The sequence below is a fragment of the Scyliorhinus torazame genome, chromosome 13 (assembly GCF_047496885.1).
Source record: "Scyliorhinus torazame isolate Kashiwa2021f chromosome 13, sScyTor2.1, whole genome shotgun sequence".
Taxonomy (NCBI): domain Eukaryota; kingdom Metazoa; phylum Chordata; class Chondrichthyes; order Carcharhiniformes; family Scyliorhinidae; genus Scyliorhinus; species Scyliorhinus torazame.
In genome coordinates, this window is record NC_092719.1 from 28,589,131 (window position 1) to 28,610,867 (window position 21,737).

At 55.3% G+C, this 21,737-nt stretch overlaps 1 protein-coding gene across 3 annotated transcripts in view; it reads right to left on the minus strand.

The window, feature by feature from the left end:
• Positions 1-21,737, minus strand: part of LOC140387912 (src substrate cortactin-like) — a 108,125-nt gene that overhangs the window by 17,090 nt on the left and 69,298 nt on the right. For all 3 annotated transcript variants that reach the window (XM_072471219.1, XM_072471218.1, XM_072471220.1), the window contains exons 7-10: positions 21,171-21,281; positions 15,446-15,556; positions 5,943-6,053; positions 4,833-4,888 (exon numbers count right to left, since the gene is read on the minus strand). In XM_072471219.1, coding sequence (XP_072327320.1) covers positions 4,833-4,888; positions 5,943-6,053; positions 15,446-15,556; positions 21,171-21,281 — 389 coding nt within the window. The remainder of the gene's footprint in view (positions 1-4,832; positions 4,889-5,942; positions 6,054-15,445; positions 15,557-21,170; positions 21,282-21,737) is intronic.

Here is a 21,737-nt window from a genome sequence, read left to right on the forward strand (position 1 = left end):
CCTTAATATTTTTTAAGACACCCAACACCTCGTCTTTTTGGATCTCAATGTGACCCAGGCTATCTACACACCCTTCTCCAGACTCAACATCTACCAATTTCTTCTCTTTGGTGAATACTGATGCAAAGTATTCATTTAGTACCTCGCCCATTTCCTCTGGCTCCACACATAGATTCCCTTGCTTATCCTTCAGTGGGCCAACCCTTGCCCTGGCTACCCTCTTGCTTTTTATGTACGTGTAAAAAGCCTTGGGATTTTCCTTAACCCTATTTGCCAATGACTTTTCGTGACCCCTTCTAGCCCTCCTGACTCCTTGCATAAGTTCCTTCCTACTTTCCTTATATTCCACGCAGGCTTCGTCTGTTCCCAGCCTTTTGGCCCTGACAAATGCCTCCTTTTTCTTTTTGACGAGGCCTACAATATCTCTCGTTATCCAAGGTTCCCGAAAATTGCCGTATTTATCCTTCTTCCTCACAGGAACATGCCGGTCCTGAATTCTTTTCAACTGACACTTGAAAGCCTCCCAAATGTCAGATGTTGATTTGCCCTCAAACATCCGCCCCCAATCTATGTTCTTCAGTTCCCGCCTAATATTGTTATAATTAGCCTTCCCCCAATTTAGCATATTCATCCTAGGACCACTCTTATCCTTGTCCACCAGTACTTTAAAACTTACTGAATTGTGGTCACTGTTACCGAAATGCTCCCCTACTGAAACATCTACCACCTGGCCGGGCTCATTCCCCAATACCAGATCCAGTACCGCCCCTTCCCTAGTTGGACTGTCTACATATTGTTTTAAGAAGCCCTCCTGGATGCTCCTTACAAACTCCGCCCCGTCTAAGCCCCTGGCACTAAGTGAGTCCCAGTCAATATTGGGGAAGTTGAAGTCTCCCATCACCACAACCCTGTTGTTTTTATTCTTTTCCAAAATCTGTCTACCTATCTGCTCCTCTATCTCCCGCTGGCTGTTGGGAGGCCTGTAGTAAACCCCCAACATTGTGACTGCACCCTTCTTATTCCTGATCTCTACCCATATAGCCTCACTGCCCTCTGAGGTGTCCTCCCGCAGTACAGCTGTGATATTCTCCCGAACCAGTAGCGCAACTCCGCCTCCCCTTTTACATCCCCCTCTATCCCGCCTGAAACATCTAAATCCTGGAACGTTTAGCTGCCAATCCTGCCTCAACCAGGTCTCTGTAATGGCAACAACATCATAGTTCCAAGTACTAATCCAAGCTCTAAGTTCATCTGCCCTACCCGTAATACTTCTTGCATTAAAACATATGCACTTCAGGCCACCAGACCCGCTGTGTTCAGCAACTTTTCCCTGTCTGCTCTGCCTCAGAGCCCCACTGTCCCTATTCCCTAGTTCTCCCTCAATGCTCTCACCTTCTGACCTATTGCTCCCGTGCCCACCCCCCTGCCATACTAGTAATGAGGGGGGAAAAGACAAACCCGAGCTTTGCAGTCACCATGCCCAGGGACTGGCAGTACGCAGCACACCGCCTCCACACCCACCTCCAGCAGCCAATGCAGAGCAGTGCAGCTAGAGTGTCCCTCCACCTCCTTCAAGGGATAATAAAGGAAATATTTTGACTCTCTAGATGCCTCTGAAGGCCCAGCTCCAGGCAGAGGCCTGCCCACAGGTTTTCATCCTGCAGCCTGGTCAGGCAGCTGAGGGTCAAAATACCTGGGGCAGGAGGAAGAAGGTTTAAAAATAAAACAACCAACCAAAATACAAGACTTGCTAAGAGTGAGTGTGACCTCTCAGTGAACTCAAGGCTCAGCATTCCCATTCCGGGTCACAAGAGCTGGCATCCTCCGGCTTTGGCTCCGGGGGAGACAAGAGTGGCACCCCCCCACCCCCCAAGCTGGTATCAGTTGTCCTCTGGGGATAGCCCCCTGCTCCTGCGGCAAAAACACTTGTCTACTCATTGTCTCCCACTCCATTCCAGCTTAGCCATTCAGTCCCTCGATCCTATTCCGCCATTCACTCAGATCATGGCTAATCCAGACCTCAACTCTGTGTTGTTCCTTGTGTACTAATAACACTCGCAGTCTTGAAGTTGAAGTTGATGCTTTATTGTGAATTCATTCTCTCTTCAGTGCTTAACTTGTTACATCTGTGCTGCCTGTTTGTGTCTTGCTACCAGCTCCCGTTGCTGTGAAGTGTGTCCTGACTTCCTGTTCATGTGTCTATGTACCTCTCCCGTGCTCCCTCTCGTGCTTGCTCAGTTGTATTGCACCTACACAGATATATAATCACCACAAACTCCATGTTCCATGTTCTTTGATGCTCGCACTCAAAAATACCCATGAGTTTCAGTTTTGAAAATTTAAATTGACCTCCGGTATCCACAAGCCCCATCGGCGAAGGAGTCCCGGATTTCCTCTCTGCTCTGTTATCATAGAATTCATGGAATTTTCAGTGCAGAAGGAGGCCATTCGGCCCATCGAGTCTGCACTGGCTCTTGGAAAGAGCACCCACTTAAGCCCACATCGCTTCACAGCGCCAGGGTCCCGGGTTCGATTCCCACTTGGGTCACTGTCTGTGCGGAGTCTACATGTTCTCCCCGTGTCTGCGGGGGTTTCCTACGGGTGCTCCGGTTTCCTCCCACAAATCCCTAAAGACATGCCTCTTAGATGAATTGGACATTCTGAATTCTCCCTCAGTGTACCCGAACAGGCGCCGGAGTGTGACAACTAGGGGATTTGCACAGCAACTTCATTGCCGTGCTAATGTAAGGCTACTTGTGACAATAATGAAGATTATTATAATTATTATTAAGACCATAAAACATACTGGGCGGCATGTGGCACAGTGGTTAGCACTGGGACTGTGGCGCTGAGGACCCGGGTTCGAATCCCGGCCCTGGGCCACTGTCCACGCGGAGTTTTCACATTCTCCCCATGTCTGTGTGGGTTTCACCCCCACAACCCAAAGATTTAGATGGATTGGCCACGCTAAATTGCCCCTTAATTGGAAAAAAAAATAATTGGGTACTCTAAATTTATTTTTTAAATGACCATAAGACATAGGAGCAGAATTAGGCCATTCGGCCCATCAAGTCTGCTCCGCCATTCCCTATTCTCCTGCATTCTCCCTGTAACCCCTGATCCCCTTATTAATCAAGAACCTGTCTATCACTGTCTTAGGGACACTCACTGATTTGGTCCCCACAACCATCTGTGGCAAAGAGTTCCACGTTCCACATTCCAACCAGTCTGATTTATTTTTGAATCTATGCATTTGTTTTTAATGAGTTGTGTATCTAGATAGCTAATGGCTGTGTTTGCTTTAAATGCAGTGCAGCGTAACTGTACTATCTTACTCCGTGACATTACTAAGAGCAATGGAGCAGGCAGTGACCAGAAGCAGAGAAGCTCGTCAAGCAACTACTCAACACGGTGATTAAAACAACCTTCGGTGGGACAGAGGGGAGGGGAATGGAGCGGGGGATCGGGATGGGAGGTTTCTGATCCACCGGGTAATGGACACGGTTGCCAAGTTTCCCCACAGTTTCAGGATCTCCCACTCCGGAGCCTCTTCTCTTCAATCCAGGCCTGTCACCGGGGAGAAGCCCCGGAGCTGCAAACGTGGGAGTTTGTAATCCGGAATTGTGGCTGTCACTGGGTGGATCAGAAGCCTCTCCCACCCGATCTCTGAAAATTGTGGGAATACTGCACGCAGACTATCCCCCCTGACATGGAGCTCAGAAACTGGCCTAATGACTTCAGAATCTGAGTACAATCGAACCGGCATGGTGTCTTCTTCAAATTACGTCATTGGTTTTCTGCGCATACTCAGATGGGTATCGTTGGCTATCTTATGTTGGCAGGAAATATAGTGATACCTAAATCTCTTTGCTCCTTTACTGCTCCTAGTCTCACCCCAAGGCTCAGATCGAAAGTGGATGATCTCACACTTCTCCACACTGAACTCCTATCCGTTTTAGTTATGTACATTCAGTCTGTCCCATGCCCTTTTATACTTTCTGCTCTCTCCATTTAAAGACCTACTGTGCCTCCCAATGTGGCATTAACTGCAAACTTCCAGATATAACTCTTTATTCCTTCCTCCAAGTCATTGATGAAGATGGGGAAAGGCTGAGCCTCAAGTATATAGTTGCTGGGGGACACCACATCCCAGCAACCAGAGAACATTCTCTTTATCCCGACTTGGTGTCGCCTACCCCACAAACAACTTCCAACCCATGTCACAAGATTACCTCCAATTCTGTGTGTTCCCATTTTAATAATCTTTTCAGGTGGGTTTTCTCTGATGTGAAGGATGAGATTGTCTGTCTAGGTGATGTGCTCAAGTCTTATCCTTGGAGGCAAAACTGCTACCAACTGATCAAAACTGACCCCCCAAGGCTGACTTCAATGAAGGTGAAGAATTTTGAAAGTTTATCTCGACAGGAAGTATGAAGATCATGAGGAATAGGAGCAGGAGTAGGGCTTCGGCCTATCGAGCCTGCTCAACCATTCAATAAGTTCGTGGCTGGTTTGAATGCGTCCTAGAAGAGATACAAATATGCAGACGACCATCGATGATATATCGTTACAACACCAATCATTAATGCCATGTATAAAAATATTCCAGGTCTCTAATCCATTGACACACTAATGTCAAGGGCAGAATATTAGCAAGGAAAAGAGAAGTGAAGTGTATCAAGAAGTTGTGAAGCCAAGGTCTGGTTTACAAGGCTGTTGGAGGGAAGGAAGACTCAGAGAGGGTGTAAGTTCCGTGACTCTGAGGCAGTGGCATGCTTTATTACAGAGAGTTGTGACGCATCTCCTGGAATTTACAGTCTGTAAGGGCCTACCTTGTCCATCCTGTCCTGCTGCACCCCATATCGCCCACCGAAGCCCTTGGCATAATCTGCAGAAGGAGGGCACACAACAGAGAGATGACAAAAAACATTACCAAAGCCACCAGTTTAAAGGAACAGAAGCTTTTCCTTTGTCCCCACTTCCCACCACCCTTCTCCCGAGGGTGCTGAGTCTTGTAGGCTACAGTTTCACAATCACCAGCAGCATTCTGGTCCCTCACCAAGCTATTTGATTGTGGTTTCGAACTGCAGTCAACCTGGACCCCTTCCTCAGCTAATGTCTACTTTCAGGCAAACTCCGAAGGCCTCTCTCGATAGTGGTTAGGACCTCTGTCAGATCATTCCTCACCCAACCTTCAGGGAACTGAGGTCAGTGGTGCTGCTCTGAGATTGACTAACCCAGAACAGCCAAGGTTTGAGCCTTGTTGGGCCTTCAAAATGGCTCAGTGCCAGCCTGAGCTGTGCAAGTAGAATCATAACAACCACAGGAGGCCATTCAGCCCCTCGGGCCTGTTCTGCTGTTCCATTAGATCACGACTGCTCGGTATCCTAACTCCAGGTGAGTTAGTAATTGGGAAACGTTAGGGATTTTGCAGCATTATCACGGTCTGCAGCTCCTGGTGTAAGGGGACAGTGTTGCGTGAACTCAATCAAGGCCCAGCTCAATTTAATCGGAAACAGATCTAATTGCCTCCTGATTCCATCCACAGAAGAGGGGTTAGTGCCAGAGGACTGATGGGCAGGTAATACTGTTCCCATTTGCAAAATGGGAGAAAGAATAAAAAATGGGGTCTGTAGTCCAATCAAGCTTCAGTGATGGAAACTGGGATTCAACGCTAAAATAATTAAAGAACATAGAGAGGCAGGAAATACACTCAAAAATAGTCAGAATGGACTCTGAAAGGTTAAGTCATGCCTGATAGAATTCTTTGATGTAGTTCCCAAAGGATACATGCCCTTCGAGCCTGCTCTACCAATCAATAAGGCCAAGTGTGGTCTCAACTCCACTTTCCTGTCACTTGCTGGCTCACCTCTTGGTTTCACTCATGCTAGGCGAGGAGCCATCCATTCATTTATTGCCACATAGTCAACTCAACCCCTCACCTGTCTGTGATTCGTGAAGCTTCACTTCCTCTTTATGATCCCACCCATGGGCAGTTTTATCCTGATGGTCCTTCTGTACTCCAAACTTTCCTCCAAATCCTTTGGAATAATCTGGAAAACAATTGCATCAATCTCATGTTCTTTTGTGCGAAGGGCTACAGCTTGAATCATGTGATCAGTCAGGTGAATGGGGGATGGGTTCAGCTGGCTTCCTTAAAGAGGGCGAACACTCCGAGACTTCCCCTCTTGCCCCTCCCCCCCCCCCCCCTCAAGGATTCGCCTGGAGTCTTCAGGAATTAAAGATCAATCTCTAGGACACTCCTGTGTGCAACCCTGGAGAAAAATCATTGGGGCATTAACATTTTTTGTCATTTTCTTTGAATCTTTCTTTTTGCCAGGCACAAAAATATTTAAAATATTGGGGGGAAAGACTGCTTGGCTGGCAGTCAAACATCATCAAATTGGGTAATAATAAGTCTTTGCTTTGCAATTGGTGTAGGAAGGCAATGCATCACAAGGGTGGATGTGTGGCTCAGTTAATGGCGGAGGTCTGAAGGCAAGTCATGTGGTGAAACTTCCAGTGATACATTTAGTTATACACATTGGCAACACTAACAAAAAGCTGGTTCAGGTCACTCCCCGAACTGCAGTGAGCTGGACAATAACATTAAAATGATCAATTGGTTACATCCATTAGGGAGGTTTGATCAGAGTCTGTAAACCAACGCTCTGGTGTCAGGGGAGGGGGCACAGATGTAAAAAACAGAGGTACCATTCTGTGTGTGTGGCTGGGATGCCGGGGGGGGGGGGGGGGGGGAGGGTACCATTCTGTGTGTGTGGCTGGGGTGGGGGGGGGGGGGGAGGGTACCATTCTGTGTGTGTGGCTGGGATGGGGGGGGGGGGGGGGAGGGTACCATTCTGTGTGTGTGGCAGGGATGGGCGGGGGGGGGGTACCATTCTGCGTGTGTGGCTGGGATGGGCGGGGGGGGGGGGAGGGTACCATTCTGTGTGTGTGGCTGGGATGGGCGGGGGTGGGTGCCATTCTGTGTGTGTGGCTGCGATGGGCGGGGGGGGGTACCATTCTGTGTGTGTGGCTGGGATGGGCGGCGGGGGGGAGGGTACCATTCTGTGTGTGTGGCTGGGATGGGCGGGGAGGGGGGGGCTGGTACCATTCTATGTGTGTGGCTGGGATGGGCGGGGGAGGGAGGAGGGTACCATTGTGTGTGTGGCTGGGATGGGCGGGGGGGGAGGGTACCATTCTGTATGTGTGGCTGGGATGGGCGGGGGGGGGGTACCATTCTGTGTGTGTGGCTGGGATGGGTGGGGGGGGGAGGGTACTATTCTGTGTGTGTGGCTGGGATGGGCGGGGGGGGGTACCATTGTGTGTGTGTGGCTGGGATGGGTGGGGGGGGGGGGAGGGTACCATTCTGTGTGTGTGGCTGGGATGGGCGGGGGGGTACCATTGTGTGTGTGTGGCTGGGATGGGCGGGGGGGGGGGGTCCATTCTGTGTGTGTGGCTGGGATGGGCGGGGAGGGGGGGGCTGGTACCATTCTGTGTGTGTGGCTGGGATGGGCGGGTGGAGGGGGAGGGGAGGGTACCATTCTGCTGTGTGGCTGGGATGGGCGGGGGGGGGGGGGGAGGGTACCATTCTGTGTGTGGGGCTGGGATGGGGGGGGGGTGGGTACCATTCTACGGTGTGGCTGGGATGGGCGGGGAGGGGGGGGGCTGGTACCATTCTGCGGTGTGGCTGGGACGGGCGGGGGGGGGGTACCATTCTGTGTGTGTGGCTGGGATGGACGGGGGGGGGAGGGTACCATTCTGTGTGTGTGGCTGGGATGGACGGGGGGGGGGGAGGGTACCATTCTGTGTGTGGGGCTGGGATGGGCGGGTGGGGGGGGGGGGGGGGGAGGGTACCATTCTGCGGTGTGGCTGGGATGGGTGGGGGGGGGAGGGTACCATTCTGTGTGTGTGGCTGGCATGGGGGGGAGGGTACCATGCTGCGGTGTGGCTGGGATGGGCGGGGGGGTACCATTCTGCGGTGTGGCTGGGATGGGCGGGGGGAGGGGGTACCATTATTCTGCGGTGTGGCTGGGATGGACGGGGGGGGGGGAGGGTACCATTCTGCGGTGTGGCTGGGATGGGCGGGGGGGGGGGGAGGGTACCATTCTGCGGTGTGGCTGGGATGGGCGGGGGGGAGGGTACCATTCTGTGTGTGTGGCTGGGATGGGCGGGGGTGGGGGGGGGGAGGGTACCATTCTGCGGTGTGGCTGGGATGGGCGGGGGGGGTGGAGGGTACCATTCTGCGGTGTGGCTGGGATGGGCGGGGGGGTACCATTCTGTGTGTGTGGCTGGGATGGGCGGGGGGGGGGAAGGGGAGGGTACCATTCTGTGTGTGTGGCTGGGATGGGCGGGGGGGGGGAGGGGACCATTCTGTGTGTGTGGCAGGATGGGCGGGGGGGGCGGGGTGGTACCATTCTGTGTGTGTGGCTGGGATGGGCGGGGGGGGGGGAGGGTACCATTCTGCGTGTGGCTGGGATGGGCGGGGGGGGGGGAGGGTACCATTCTGTGTGTGTGGCTGGGATGGGCGGGGGGGGGGTACCATTCTGTGTGTGTGTGGCTGGGATGGGCGGGGGGGGTACCATTCTGTGTGTGTGTGGCTGGGATGGGCGGGGAGGGGGGGGGGGGGGGGTGTACCATTCTGTGTGTGGCTGGGATGGGCGGGGGGGGGAGGGTACCGTTCTGTGTGTGTGGCTGGGATGGGTGGGGGGGTTAACATTCTGTGTGTGTGGCTGGGATGGGTGGGGGGGGTACCATTCTATGTGTGTGGCTGGGATGGGCGGGGGGGTACCATTCTGTGTGTGTGGCTGGGATGGGCAGGGAGGGGGGGTGCTGGTACAATTCTGTGTGTGTGGCTGGGATGGGCGGGGGGGGGGAGGGTTCCATTCTGTGTGTGTGGCTGGGATGGGTGGGGGGGGGGGGGGGAGGGTACCATTCTGTGTGTGTGGCTGGGATGGGCGGTGGGGGGAGGGTACCATACTGTGTGTGTGGCTGGGATGGGCGGGGAGGGGGGGGGGGCTGGTACCATTCTGTGTGTGTGGCTGGGATGGGCGGGGGGGGGAGGGTACCATTCTGCGGTGTTGCTGGTATGTGCGGGGGGGGGGGGGGTACCATTCTGTGTGTGTGGCTGGGATGGGCGAGGGGGGGGGGGGAGGGTACCATTCTGCGGTGTGGCTGGGATGGGCGGGGAGGGGGGGGGGTGGTACCATTCTGTGTATTTGGCTGGGATGGGCGGGGAGGGGGAGGGGCTGGTACCATTCTCTGTGTGTGGCTGGGATGTGTGTGGGGGGGGGGGAGGGTACCATTCTGCGGTGTGGCTGGGATGGGCGGGGGGGGAGGGTACCATTCTGTGTGTGTGGCTGGGATGGGCGGGGGGGGAGGGTACCATTCTGCGGTGTGGCTGGGATGGGCGGGGGGGGGGAGGGTACCATTCTGTGTGTGTGGCTGGGATGGGCGGGGGGGGGGAGGGTACCATTCTGCGGTGTGGCTGGGATGGGCGGGGGGGGGTACCATTCTGCGGTGTGGCTGGGATGGGCGGGGGGGGTACCATTCTGTGTGTGTGGCTGGGATGGGCGGGGGGGGGGGAGGGTACCATTCTGCGGTGTGGCTGGGATGGGCGGGGTGGGGGGTGGTGCCATTCTGCGGTGTGGCTGGGATGGGCGGGGAGGGTACCATGCTGTGTGTGTGGCTGGGATGGGCGGGGGGGGGGGAGGGTACCATTCTGTGTGTGTGGCTGGGATGGGCGGGGGGGGAGGGTACCATTCTGTGTGTGTGGCTGGGATGGGTGGGGGGGCACCATTCTGTGTGTGTGGCTGGGATGGGGGGGGGGCTGGTACCATTCTGTGTGTGTGGCTGGGATGGGCGGGGAGGGGGTGGGGGAGGGTACCATTCTGTGTGTGTGGCTGGGATGGGCGGGGGGGGAAGGGTACCATTCTGTGTGTGTGGCTGGGATGGGTGGGGGCGTACCATTCTGTGTGTGTGGCTGGGATGGGGGCTGGTACCATTCTGTGTGTGTGGCTGGGATGGGGGGGGGCTGGTACCATTCTGTGTGTGTGGCTGGGATGGGGGGGGGCTGGTACCATTGTGTGTGTGTGGCTGGGATGGGGGGGGAGGGTACCATTCTGTGTGTGTGGCTGGGATGGGGGTGGGGGGGGAGAGGGTACCATTGTGTGTGTGTGGCTGGGATGGGCGGGGGGGGAGGGTACCATTCTGTGTTTGGGGCTGGGATGGGCGGGGGGGGGGGAAGTACCATTCTGTGTGTGTGGCTGGGATGGGCGGGGGAGTGGGAGGGTACCATTCTGCGGTGTGGCTGGGATGCGTGGGGGGGGGGTACCATTCTGCGTGCGTGGCTGGGATGGGCGGGGGGGGGTACCATTCTGTGGTGTGGCTGTGATGGGCGGGGTGGGGGGGGGGTGAGGATACCATTCTGTGTGTGTGGCTGGGTTGGGCGGGGGGGGGAGGGTACCATTCTGTGTGTGTGGCTGGGATGGGCGGGGGGGAGGGAGGGGGGGGTGGGTAACATTTTGTGTGTGTGGCTGGGATGGGCGGGGGGGGGGGGGGTGAGGGTACCATTCTGCGTGTGTGGCTGGGATGGGCGGGGGGGGGGGGTACCATTCTGTGTGTGTGGCCGGGATGGGCGGGGGGGGAGGTGGAGGGTAACATTTTGTGTGTGTGGCTGGGATGGGCGGGGTGGGGGGGTACCATTCTGTGTGTGTGGCTGGGATGGGCGGGGGGGGGGTACCATTCTGTGTGTGTGGCTGGGATGGGCGGGGTGGGGGGGTACCATTCTGTGTGTGTGGCTGGGATGGGCGGGGGTACCATTCTGTGTGTGTGGCTGGGATGGGCGGGGTGGGGGGGTACCATTCTGTGTGTGTGGCTGGGATGGGCGGGGGGGGGTACCATTCTGTGTGTGTGGCTGGGATGGGCGGGGGGGGGTACCATTCTGTGTGTGTGGCTGGGATGGGCGGGGTGGGGGGGTACCATTCTGTGTGGGTGGCTGGGATGGGCGGGGGTACCATTCTGTGTGTGTGGCTGGGATGGGCGCGGGGGGGCGGGGGGGGAGGGTACCATTCTGTGTGTGTGGCTGGGATGGGCGGGGGAGGGGGAGGGTACCATTCTGCAGTGTGGCTGGGATGCGTGGGGGGGGGGGGGGTACCATTCTGCGTGTGTGGATGGGATGGGCGGGGGGGGGAGGATACCATTGTGTGTGTGTGGCTGGGATGGGCGGGGGGGAGGGTACCATTCTGTGTGTGTGGCTGGGATGGGCGGGGGGGGGGGGGAGGGTACCATTGTGTGCGTGTGGCTGGGATGGGCGGGGGGGGGAGGGTACCATTCTGTGTGTGTGGCTGGGGTGGGCGGGGGAGGGAGGGTACCATTCTGTGTGTGTGGCTGCGATCGGTGAGGGGGGGAGGGTACCATTCTGTGTGTGTGGCTGGGACGGGAGTGGGGAGGGTACCATTCTGTGTGTGTGGCTGGGATGGGGGGGGGGTGGGAGGGTACCATTCTGTGTGCGTGGCTGGGATGGGTGGGGTGGGGAGGGTACCAGTCCGCCTGTGTGGCTGGGATGCGTGGGGGGGGGGGTACCATTCTGCGTGCGTGGCTGGGATGGGCGCGGGGGGGGGGGGAGGGGAGGGTACCATATTGCGGTGTGGCTGGGATGGGCGGGGGGGGGGGGGGGGGGGGTGGAGGGTGCCATTCTGTGTGTGTGGCCGGGATGGGCGGGGGGGGAGGGGGGGTGGAGGGTAACATTTTGTGTGTGTGGCTGGGATGGGCGGGGGGGGGGGGGGGGGGGTACCATTCTACGTGTGTGGCTGGGATGGTGGGGGTGGGAGGATACCATTCTGCATGTGTGGCTGGGATGGGCGGGGGGGGGGGTACCATTCTGTGTGTGTGGCTGGGATGGCCGGGGGGGGGGGGGGGGGAGGGTACCATTCTGTGTGTGTGGCTTGGATGGGCGGGGGGGGGGGGAGGGTACCATTCTGTTTGTGTGGCTGGGATGGGCGGGGGGGGGAGGGTACCATTCTGTGCGTGTGGCTGGGATGGGCGGGGGGGGTAGGGTACCAATGCGTGTGTGTGGCTGGGATGGGCGGGGGGGGGGGGGAGGGTACCATTCTGTGTGTGTGGCTGGGATGGGCGGGGGGGGAGGGTACCATTCTGTGTGTGTGGCTGGGATGGGTGGGGGGGCACCATTCTGTGTGTGTGGCTGGGATGGGGGGGGGGCTGGTACCATTCTGTGTGTGTGGCTGGGATGGGCGGGGAGGGGGTGGGGGAGGGTACCATTCTGTGTGTGTGGCTGGGATGGGCGGGGGGGGAAGGGTACCATTCTGTGTGTGTGGCTGGGATGGGTGGGGGCGTACCATTCTGTGTGTGTGGCTGGGATGGGGGCTGGTACCATTCTGTGTGTGTGGCTGGGATGGGGGGGGGGGCTGGTACCATTCTGTGTGTGTGGCTGGGATGGGGGGGGGCTGGTACCATTGTGTGTGTGTGGCTGGGATGGGGGGGGAGGGTACCATTCTGTGTGTGTGGCTGGGATGGGGGTGGGGGGGTGGGGGGGGAGAGGGTACCATTGTGTGTGTGTGGCTGGGATGGGCGGGGGGGGGAGGGTACCATTCTGTGTTTGGGGCTGGGATGGGCGGGGGGGGGGGGGGGAAGTACCATTCTGTGTGTGTGGCTGGGATGGGCGGGGGAGTGGGAGGGTACCATTCTGCGGTGTGGCTGGGATGCGTGGGGGGGGGGTACCATTCTGCGTGCGTGGCTGGGATGGGCGGGGGGGGGTACCATTCTGTGGTGTGGCTGTGATGGGCGGGGTGGGGGGGGGGTGAGGATACCATTCTGTGTGTGTGGCTGGGTTGGGCGGGGGGGGGAGGGTACCATTCTGTGTGTGTGGCTGGGATGGGCGGGGGGGGAGGGAGGGGGGGGTGGGTAACATTTTGTGTGTGTGGCTGGGATGGGCGGGGGGGGGGGGGGTGAGGGTACCATTCTGCGTGTGTGGCTGGGATGGGCGGGGGGGGGGGGGGTACCATTCTGTGTGTGTGGCCGGGATGGGCGGGGGGGAGGTGGAGGGTAACATTTTGTGTGTGTGGCTGGGATGGGCGGGGTGGGGGGGTACCATTCTGTGTGTGTGGCTGGGATGGGCGGGGGGGGGGTACCATTCTGTGTGTGTGGCTGGGATGGGCGGGGTGGGGGGGTACCATTCTGTGTGTGTGGCTGGGATGGGCGGGGGTACCATTCTGTGTGTGTGGCTGGGATGGGCGGGGTGGGGGGGTACCATTCTGTGTGTGTGGCTGGGATGGGCGGGGGGGGGGTACCATTCTGTGTGTGTGGCTGGGATGGGCGGGGGGGGGTACCATTCTGTGTGTGTGGCTGGGATGGGCGGGGTGGGGGGGTACCATTCTGTGTGGGTGGCTGGGATGGGCGGGGGTACCATTCTGTGTGTGTGGCTGGGATGGGCGCGGGGGGGCGGGGGGGAGGGTACCATTCTGTGTGTGTGGCTGGGATGGGCGGGGGAGGGGGAGGGTACCATTCTGCAGTGTGGCTGGGATGCGTGGGGGGGGGGTACCATTCTGCGTGTGTGGATGGGATGGGCGGGGGGGGGAGGATACCATTGTGTGTGTGTGGCTGGGATGGGCGGGGGGGAGGGTACCATTCTGTGTGTGTGGCTGGGATGGGCGGGGGGGGGGGGGGGGGGGAGGGTACCATTGTGTGCGTGTGGCTGGGATGGGCGGGGGGGGGAGGGTACCATTCTGTGTGTGTGGCTGGGATGGGCGGGGGAGGGAGGGTACCATTCTGTGTGTGTGGCTGCGATCGGTGAGGGGGGGAGGGTACCATTCTGTGTGTGTGGCTGGGACGGGAGTGGGGAGGGTACCATTCTGTGTGTGTGGCTGGGATGGGGGGGGGGTGGGAGGGTACCATTCTGTGTGCGTGGCTGGGATGGGTGGGGTGGGGAGGGTACCAGTCCGCCTGTGTGGCTGGGATGCGTGGGGGGGGGTACCATTCTGCGTGCGTGGCTGGGATGGGCGCGGGGGGGGGGGGGGGGGGGGGGGAGGGGAGGGTACCATATTGCGGTGTGGCTGGGATGGGCGGGGGGGGGGGGGGGGGAGGGTGCCATTCTGTGTGTGTGGCCGGGATGGGCGGGGGGGGAGGGGGGGTGGAGGGTAACATTTTGTGTGTGTGGCTGGGATGGGCGGGGGGGGGGGGGGGGGGTACCATTCTACGTGTGTGGCTGGGATGGTGGGGGTGGGAGGATACCATTCTGCATGTGTGGCTGGGATGGGCGGGGGGGGGGTACCATTCTGTGTGTGTGGCTGGGATGGCCGGGGGGGGGGGGGGGGGGAGGGTACCATTCTGTGTGTGTGGCTTGGATGGGCGGGGGGGGGGGGGGAGGGTACCATTCTGTTTGTGTGGCTGGGATGGGCGGGGGGGGAGGGTACCATTCTGTGCGTGTGGCTGGGATGGGCGGGGGGGGTAGGGTACCAATGCGTGTGTGTGGCTGGGATGGGCGGGGGGGGGGGGGGAGGGTACCATTCTGTGTGTGTGGCGGGGATGGGGGTGGGGGGGGAGGGGAGGATACCATTCTGTGTGTGTGGCTGGGATGGGCGGGGGGGGGTACCATTCTGTGTGTGTGGCTGGGATGGGCAGGGGGGGGTTGGTACCATACTGTGTGTGTGGCTGGGATGGGCGGGGGGGGGGGGGGGGGGGGGTACCATTCTGTGTGTGTGGCTGGGATGGCCAGGGGGGGGTACCATTCTGTGTGTGTGGCTGGGATGGGCGGGGGGGGGTGGGTACCATTCTCTTTGTGTGGCTTGGATGGGCGGGGGGGGAGGGTGCCATTCCGCCTGTGTGGCTGGGCTGGACGTGGTACCATTCTGCCTGTGTGGCTGGGATGGGCGGGGGGGGGGGTGGTACCATTATGTGCGTGGGCCTGGGAATGGGGGATGAACCATTGTGCATGTGTGGTGGCTGGGAATGTATTCTGAATTCCATAGATTCCCTACAGTGCAGTAGGGGGCCATTCGGCCCATCGGGTCGGGACCAACCCTCTTAAAGAGCACCTACCTCGACCCACTCCCCCACTCTATCCCCATAACCTCACCTAACCTGCAAATCTTTGGACACCAAGGGGCAATTTTAGCGCATCCACCTTAGCTGTCATCTTTGGACTTTGGGAGGTACAAATTCTGTGTGAGTGGTTGGGAATGGGGGGTACCATTCTTTGCGAGTGGTTGGGAATGGGAGGTACCATTCTGGGGAGTGGTTAGGAATGGGAGGTACCATTCTTTGCAAGTAGTTGGGAATGGGAGGTACTATTCTGGTGAATGGGAGGTACCATTCTGGTGAATGGGAGGTACCATTCTTTGCGAGTGGTTGGGAATGGGAGGTACCATTCTGGTGAATGGTTGGGAATGGGGACTACCATTCTGTGTGAGTGGGTAAGAGGTGAACATACCTTTCTGCGAATCATGTTTTTCAGTCACTCCTTTGTAGTCGTATCCCAAAGCAGACTTATCCACCTTGTCCTTTTCAACACCATATTTACCACCAAATCCTTTGGCATAATCTGAGGGAAATGGAAATATCACAGTCTTACAAACCAAGGTAAATACACGATATTCGCTGATGTGGCTGTGCTGACTCTTAATAGAGATGTCCAATGCTTTTCCCAAAAACCCTGAAAGTTATTAATCTTCTAGTACATATCCAATTGCCATTTGACAATTCAGCTAGAATCTGATTCCAGCTCCCTTTCAGAGTGTGCAATCCAGATCTTAATGACCCTTTGAGAAAAAATTCTCCTTATTCCCCCTCTCGCTCTTTTAGCCACTATTTTAATTCAGTGACCTATGTGTCAGAGGTGATTGTCTCTCATCACTACTTCCTGTATCAATACCTCCCATAATTTTGAAGCCCTTTATGAGGTCTCCTCTTATTCTTTTCTGCTCTAAAATGATCAATCTCAGCTTCTCCGCATAACTGAAGTCTTTCATCTTTGGGATTGTCTGTAAATATCCTCTGTACCCTCTTCAGGGACTTGGCATCCTCCTTAAAGTGTGGTGCCCAGAATTGCACACAATACACCTGTTGAGGGCCAACCAGAGATTATTTTAATGGTTTAGCGAGAATTCCTTGTTTTGGTACTCAATGACTCTATTTGCAAAACCAAAGATCCCAATACGTTTTCTTGAACTGCCCTGCCAGCTTTAAAGATTTGGGAAAATGCAGCCCCAGGTCCTGCTGTTCTTGCATCCACTCAAAATAGCAACATTTAGATTATATTTCTTCCACATCTTCCTCCCAAAGTTCATTTCTTTATATTTATCCATTTTAAATTGTTCCTGCCATCTGTCCTTCTAGTTCTATGAGTCCGTTGATCTTCTCATGAAGTCTGCTGCTACCCTGTTCAGTACTTACTATGTTGCCAAGTTTTGTATCATCCGCAAATTTTGAAATTGTACCCATTAATAGGTTTAAGAACATAAGGAATAGGAGCAAGAGTGGACCATTCAGCCCTTCAAGCCTGCTCTGTCATTCAGTGAGATTATAGTTGATCATCTACTTCGACACCATTTCCCTGCGCTATCCCCGTATCTCTTTATGTTTTTATTCTGTAGAAATCTATCGATCTCAGTCTTGAACATACTCATCGACAACCTCCACAGCCCTCTGGGACAGAGAATTCCAAAGGTTCACCAGTCTCGGAGTGAAGAAATTCTTCCTCAGCTCCTTATTCTGAGACGGTGCCCATGGTTCTAGTCCGCGCCCCCCACCCGATCAAGAGGAAACATCCTTCCTGCAACTACTCGGATTCGAAACCGGTAAGAATTTTTATATGTTTGAATGTGATCACCTCTCTTCTTCTCAACTCCATAAGAATGATTGAATATTAACATATAAAATGTTGGCAAAGTGTGGGACGTGTTCAAAAAGCATTTGGTAGATTCCAAGGCCTGTATATATCCCCATGGGGCAAAAGGCTCCACTTGAATATATAAACAAATATGACTAAAAGAGAGGTAGAGAGAGACAGCATAAAACTACAAGGCAGAGCTTGGACAAAGATGAAAAATATTAGAGATCTCACAGACAGGGTGGAAAGAATGCAAATCAGACATAAAGAAAGTGGTGAGAGCTGCAAAAAGGGAACTTGCGAGTGATATCAAGAACAGCACCAAAGGTTTTTAAAAAAGATACTAAGAGAAAGAGTAAAGGGATCATCTGTTAAAGACAGGTCCAGGTAATATTGTAATTGGAAATAAGAGACGGTGGGCGGCCCCCCCACGCCGGGTGGAGAATCGCCGGGGCGCCGCGCGAGTCCCGCCACGCCGCCCCGGCACCCGCACACGATTCTCCCACCCCCCCCAAACAGGGGGCTGGCCGCTCGGAGAATCGCTGCTTGCCGTTTGTAACGGACGAGCGGCGATTCTCCGGCCCGGATGGGCCGAGCGGCCTGCCCAACGCGACAGGTTCCCACCGGCGCCGTCCACACCTGGTCGCTGCCGGCGGGAACAGCGCGGGAACGCTGGGGGAGCGGCCTGTGGGGGGGGGGGTTCCTGCACCGAGGGGGGGGGCTCAAAAGGGGTCTGGCCCGCGATCGGTGCCCACCGATCGGAGGGTCGGCCTCTCTGAAGGAGGACCTCCTTTCCTCTGCCGCCCCGCAAGATCCATCCGACATCTTTCTTGCGGGGCGGCCGCGGGGTGGACGGCAACCGCGCATGCGCGGATGATGTCATTTACGCAGCGCCGGCCGTGTCATTTACGTGGTGCCACTTTTACGCGTCGGCAAGGCCCGGCGTGCGTAAATGACATGGCGCCGCTCCTAGCCCCCTGGGGACGGGAGAATAGGGGGCTGGGAACGGCCTCCGACGCCGGAGTAAAACACTCCGGCGCCGGGACTTAATCTCCCGTTGGGAGAATTGCGCCCGGTAAGTTTGGTAATAGCTGCTTTGTATTGGTCTTTACAGTGGAGAGTGAGGATAAAGTACTTGAGATACGTGGAAAACCCAATCTAACTCAAGGGAGGAATTAAACAGATACAACATCTGTAAATTGGGTAATAATATCAAAGATGGACTAATCTTCAGGTTTAGCTCATTTTCAGCCCAGAGGATTGAAAGTAGCTGCAAAAATTGTTTTGTTTGTTAATCGTGACCTCCCAAACCTCTGTGGAATTAGGCATTATCCCTTAAGATAGGAAAAGGTCCAGTATCACTCCACTACTTAGGAAGAGTAGGAGAGGAAGTGAGGAAATTATAGACCTAGTCTAAGGTCAGTTGTGGGAAGGTAATCAAATCAGTTTTTACAGCCAGATGACGAAGCATTTGTGAAGGATAAGTTTGAGGAGGTAACAGACATGGTAGTTGAGAACTAAAGGAAAATACTGCAGATGCTGTAAATCTGAAATAAAAACAGAAAATGCTGAAAATACTCAGAAGGTCGAGCAGCATCTGCGGAGAGTAACAGCGGCCGGGATCCCCGGCGGCGAAGGGCCGCCGCAGGTTCGCGCATGCTCGATTCCGGACGGCGTATTCTCGCGCATGGGGGGGGGGGGGTTTCTCTTCTCCGCACCGGCCCCCAGGCAATATGACGGAGCCCTACAGGGGCCCGGCACAGAAGGAAGAAATGCCCCCACGGAAGAAGCCCACCCGCAGATCGGTGGGTCCCGATCGCGGGCCAGGCCACCATGGCCAGCTCGCCCGCGCCGCCCCGAGGACCGCCCCCAACGGCTTACCTGCCAAGTCCCGCTGTGTGGGACCATACGTAACCCATGGCGGCCGTACTGGCCAAAAATGGATGGCCGCTCGGCCCATCGGGGCCCGGAGAATCGGATCCCGATCCCGCCCGAACAATGGCGCCGGAGAATACGGCAGAACTCCCTGGGGATTCTCAGACCCGGAGGGGCGTTGGAGAATCCAGCCCAGAGTTCACATTTCAGACTGATCATTTTGTCATTGACCTAAAACATTTGGAGGGAGTTTGCCAGCCCTTAGGTGATGGGCTGGGAAGCTGGAAGGTTGTCAAAATGGGCTGGGAAGATGTCGGTTGGCATGCCCAAGGTCTTCCCATCACCATCTCTTTTTGACAGTGGTGAGAAAGGTGGCAGATTAGCTGCCCACTGGAAGCCCAATTGTGTCACCTAAGTGGCCAGTTAAGGGCTTCCTGAATCCGTGAGCATTTTGACTACATTGGGATATAGCCCACCATCACGTGGAGAGACTGTCCCATAGAACCTGGCAGCCTCCAAGGAGACTTCATAGGCGGTGGGGGTCTCCATAATCGGGCTAACCACGGTCCTCCATGGAGCTGTGGAAACGGCCAACCCTACATCAATCGCATTGCCTGTCCATAGTAAAGACCTCTCCTCCCCATCCCTCAACCACTCCCAATCCTGCTTACCTTCCTATGAGGACCCCCAGCCATCAATGCGCCCTCAACCCCCAGGTACAGCCCCAGCAATAGCCACTGTTACCAGTGATGCTGCTGCGCTGCCGGCACTCCAGGTGAGCTGGCAGTTTTTGGGGGTGAGCCACCGTCCTTAATAAGATGGCGCCCCCAGTGGCGGCCACTTGAACAGCTGTCACTGGCGACATGTCATTTCAGGGTCCCACCGCCAGCGGAAATGGGCTCATTTTCCGCCTTTGGATCCAACGGCGGGACTTCAGCACCTTGCATAAAATTCCAGCCATTAAATCAGTTTCTCCCACCACAGGTGCTGCCTGATCTGCTGAGTATTTCCAGCATTTTCTATTATTATGACAGATTTGTGTATGGATGGTATTTATTTGGACTTCCAGAAGGCATTCAACAAAGTTCCACATAAGAGACTGTTGGCAAAGAATGAGAGTGCATAGAATTGGAGGCAGCCTGTTGGCTTGGTTAGGATAGAGAGAAAGCATTTCCTGTTCAGAGGGAGGAGACAGAGTTTCGGGATAATAGATATGTACTCAAACTGGTGGGATGTGCCTCGTGCTATCCCCAGGGATTTTGTGCTGGGGCTTCTGCTTTTCACGATATGAAGAGACGGTTTAGGTGGAGGAATAGGGGACAGGGTTCTCCACCGGCGGGATGCTTCGTTTTCCCGGCAGTCCGGGGTTTTCCCGATGGCCCCATAATGGGAAACTCCATTGACCAGCCGATGTAACGGAGAATCCCGCGGGCGGGGTGAAATGGAAATGTGGCGTGGCAGGGCATAGAACCCAGCCCAGGGAGTTTGTTGCCAACACCAATCTAGGTGGCAAAATAAATTGTGCAGGCGAGAACAGAAAATTGCAAAGGGACATTGAAATGAGTGAATAAAATCCGGCAGGTGGAGTTCATTGTAGGGAAATGAATGGTTCATCCACTAAGGACCCAAGAAAGATAGATCAGAGCATTTACTAAATGGGGAGAGGAGAAGAACTGCAGAGGAGCAGGGATACTTAGAAATCCGTGTCGAAGAATCATTGTACACTCAAGCAAAGGCACAAAAAATGATTTAAAAGACTAATATAAAGCTGATCTTTATGTCAAGAGGGCTAGAATAAAAGGGATGTATTAATGTTACAGCTGTCTAGACCTCTGGTTAGGCCCTATCTCAAATACTGCATTAATTCCTGCGTACCGGATACTGCATCGCAGGGGGTGCAGCATAGATTCGGCTGAATGGTAACAGGGCTTAATCATGAGGACATGTTCATTTGAATCTCAAAGATGAAGAGGTGATCGAATTGAAAAAAAATTGAATTATTAAAGGACCTCAGAGTGCAGATAATGAGAAACCATTTCCGATGATGGCCGAGTGCGCGACAAGGGACATAACATTAAAATTAGCACAGGGTCATTCACAAGTGATAATAGAAAGAGAGAGGAAGAGGAAAACTAGAACTCTCTCCCCGAAAAAGCTGTTACGGTCGAGGAAAATAGAACATTTCAAAAGTGAGTCTCATGGACTTTTGTTAGGAAACGTATTATTTGAGATGGGATTAAGGAGGTTAAGATACAAGCCAACCATGGTCTAACTGACTGGTGCAACAGGCTTGGGGGAGTAACTGACCAACTCTTATGAAACAAACTTGACGGGCTAAATGGCCTACTCCAGGTCCTGTGTTCCGATGAGGTAGAATTCTTTTGCAATTAGAAAGGCGTAAGTCAGGCAGGTTCCATTCTGTGATGGTGTGACGGCAGTGTATTGAACATACCTTTCTGTGAATCGTGTTTCTCACTCACTGCTTTGTAGTCATATCCCACAGCAGATTTATCCACTTTATCCTTTTCGACTCCGTATTTCCCTCCAAAACCTTTGGCATAATCTAAGGGAGATGGAAATATCACAGTATAGCAAACCAAGGTAAATAGTGGGTATTAGAGACCATTTGGCTGTGGTGGCTGTGCTGATGTCCAATGTAATCCCACAACTCTGCTTTTCCCTACAAGCTGGAAAGCTATTACTCTTCAAGTACATATCCAATAATAGAGTATCGCACACCCAGGTAAATACAGTGTAAATACAGTGAGAATCACACACCTAGGTAAGTACAAAGAGTATCACACACCCAGGTAAATGCAGAGGGTATCCCACACCCAGGTAAATACAGAGAGTATCACACACCCAGGTAAATACAGAGAGTATCATACACCCAGGTAAATGCAGAGAGTATCACACACCCAGGTAAGTACAAAGAGTATCACACACCCAGGTAAGTACAGAGAGTATCACAGACCCAGGTAAGTACAAAGAGTATCACACACCCAAGTAAAAACAGAGA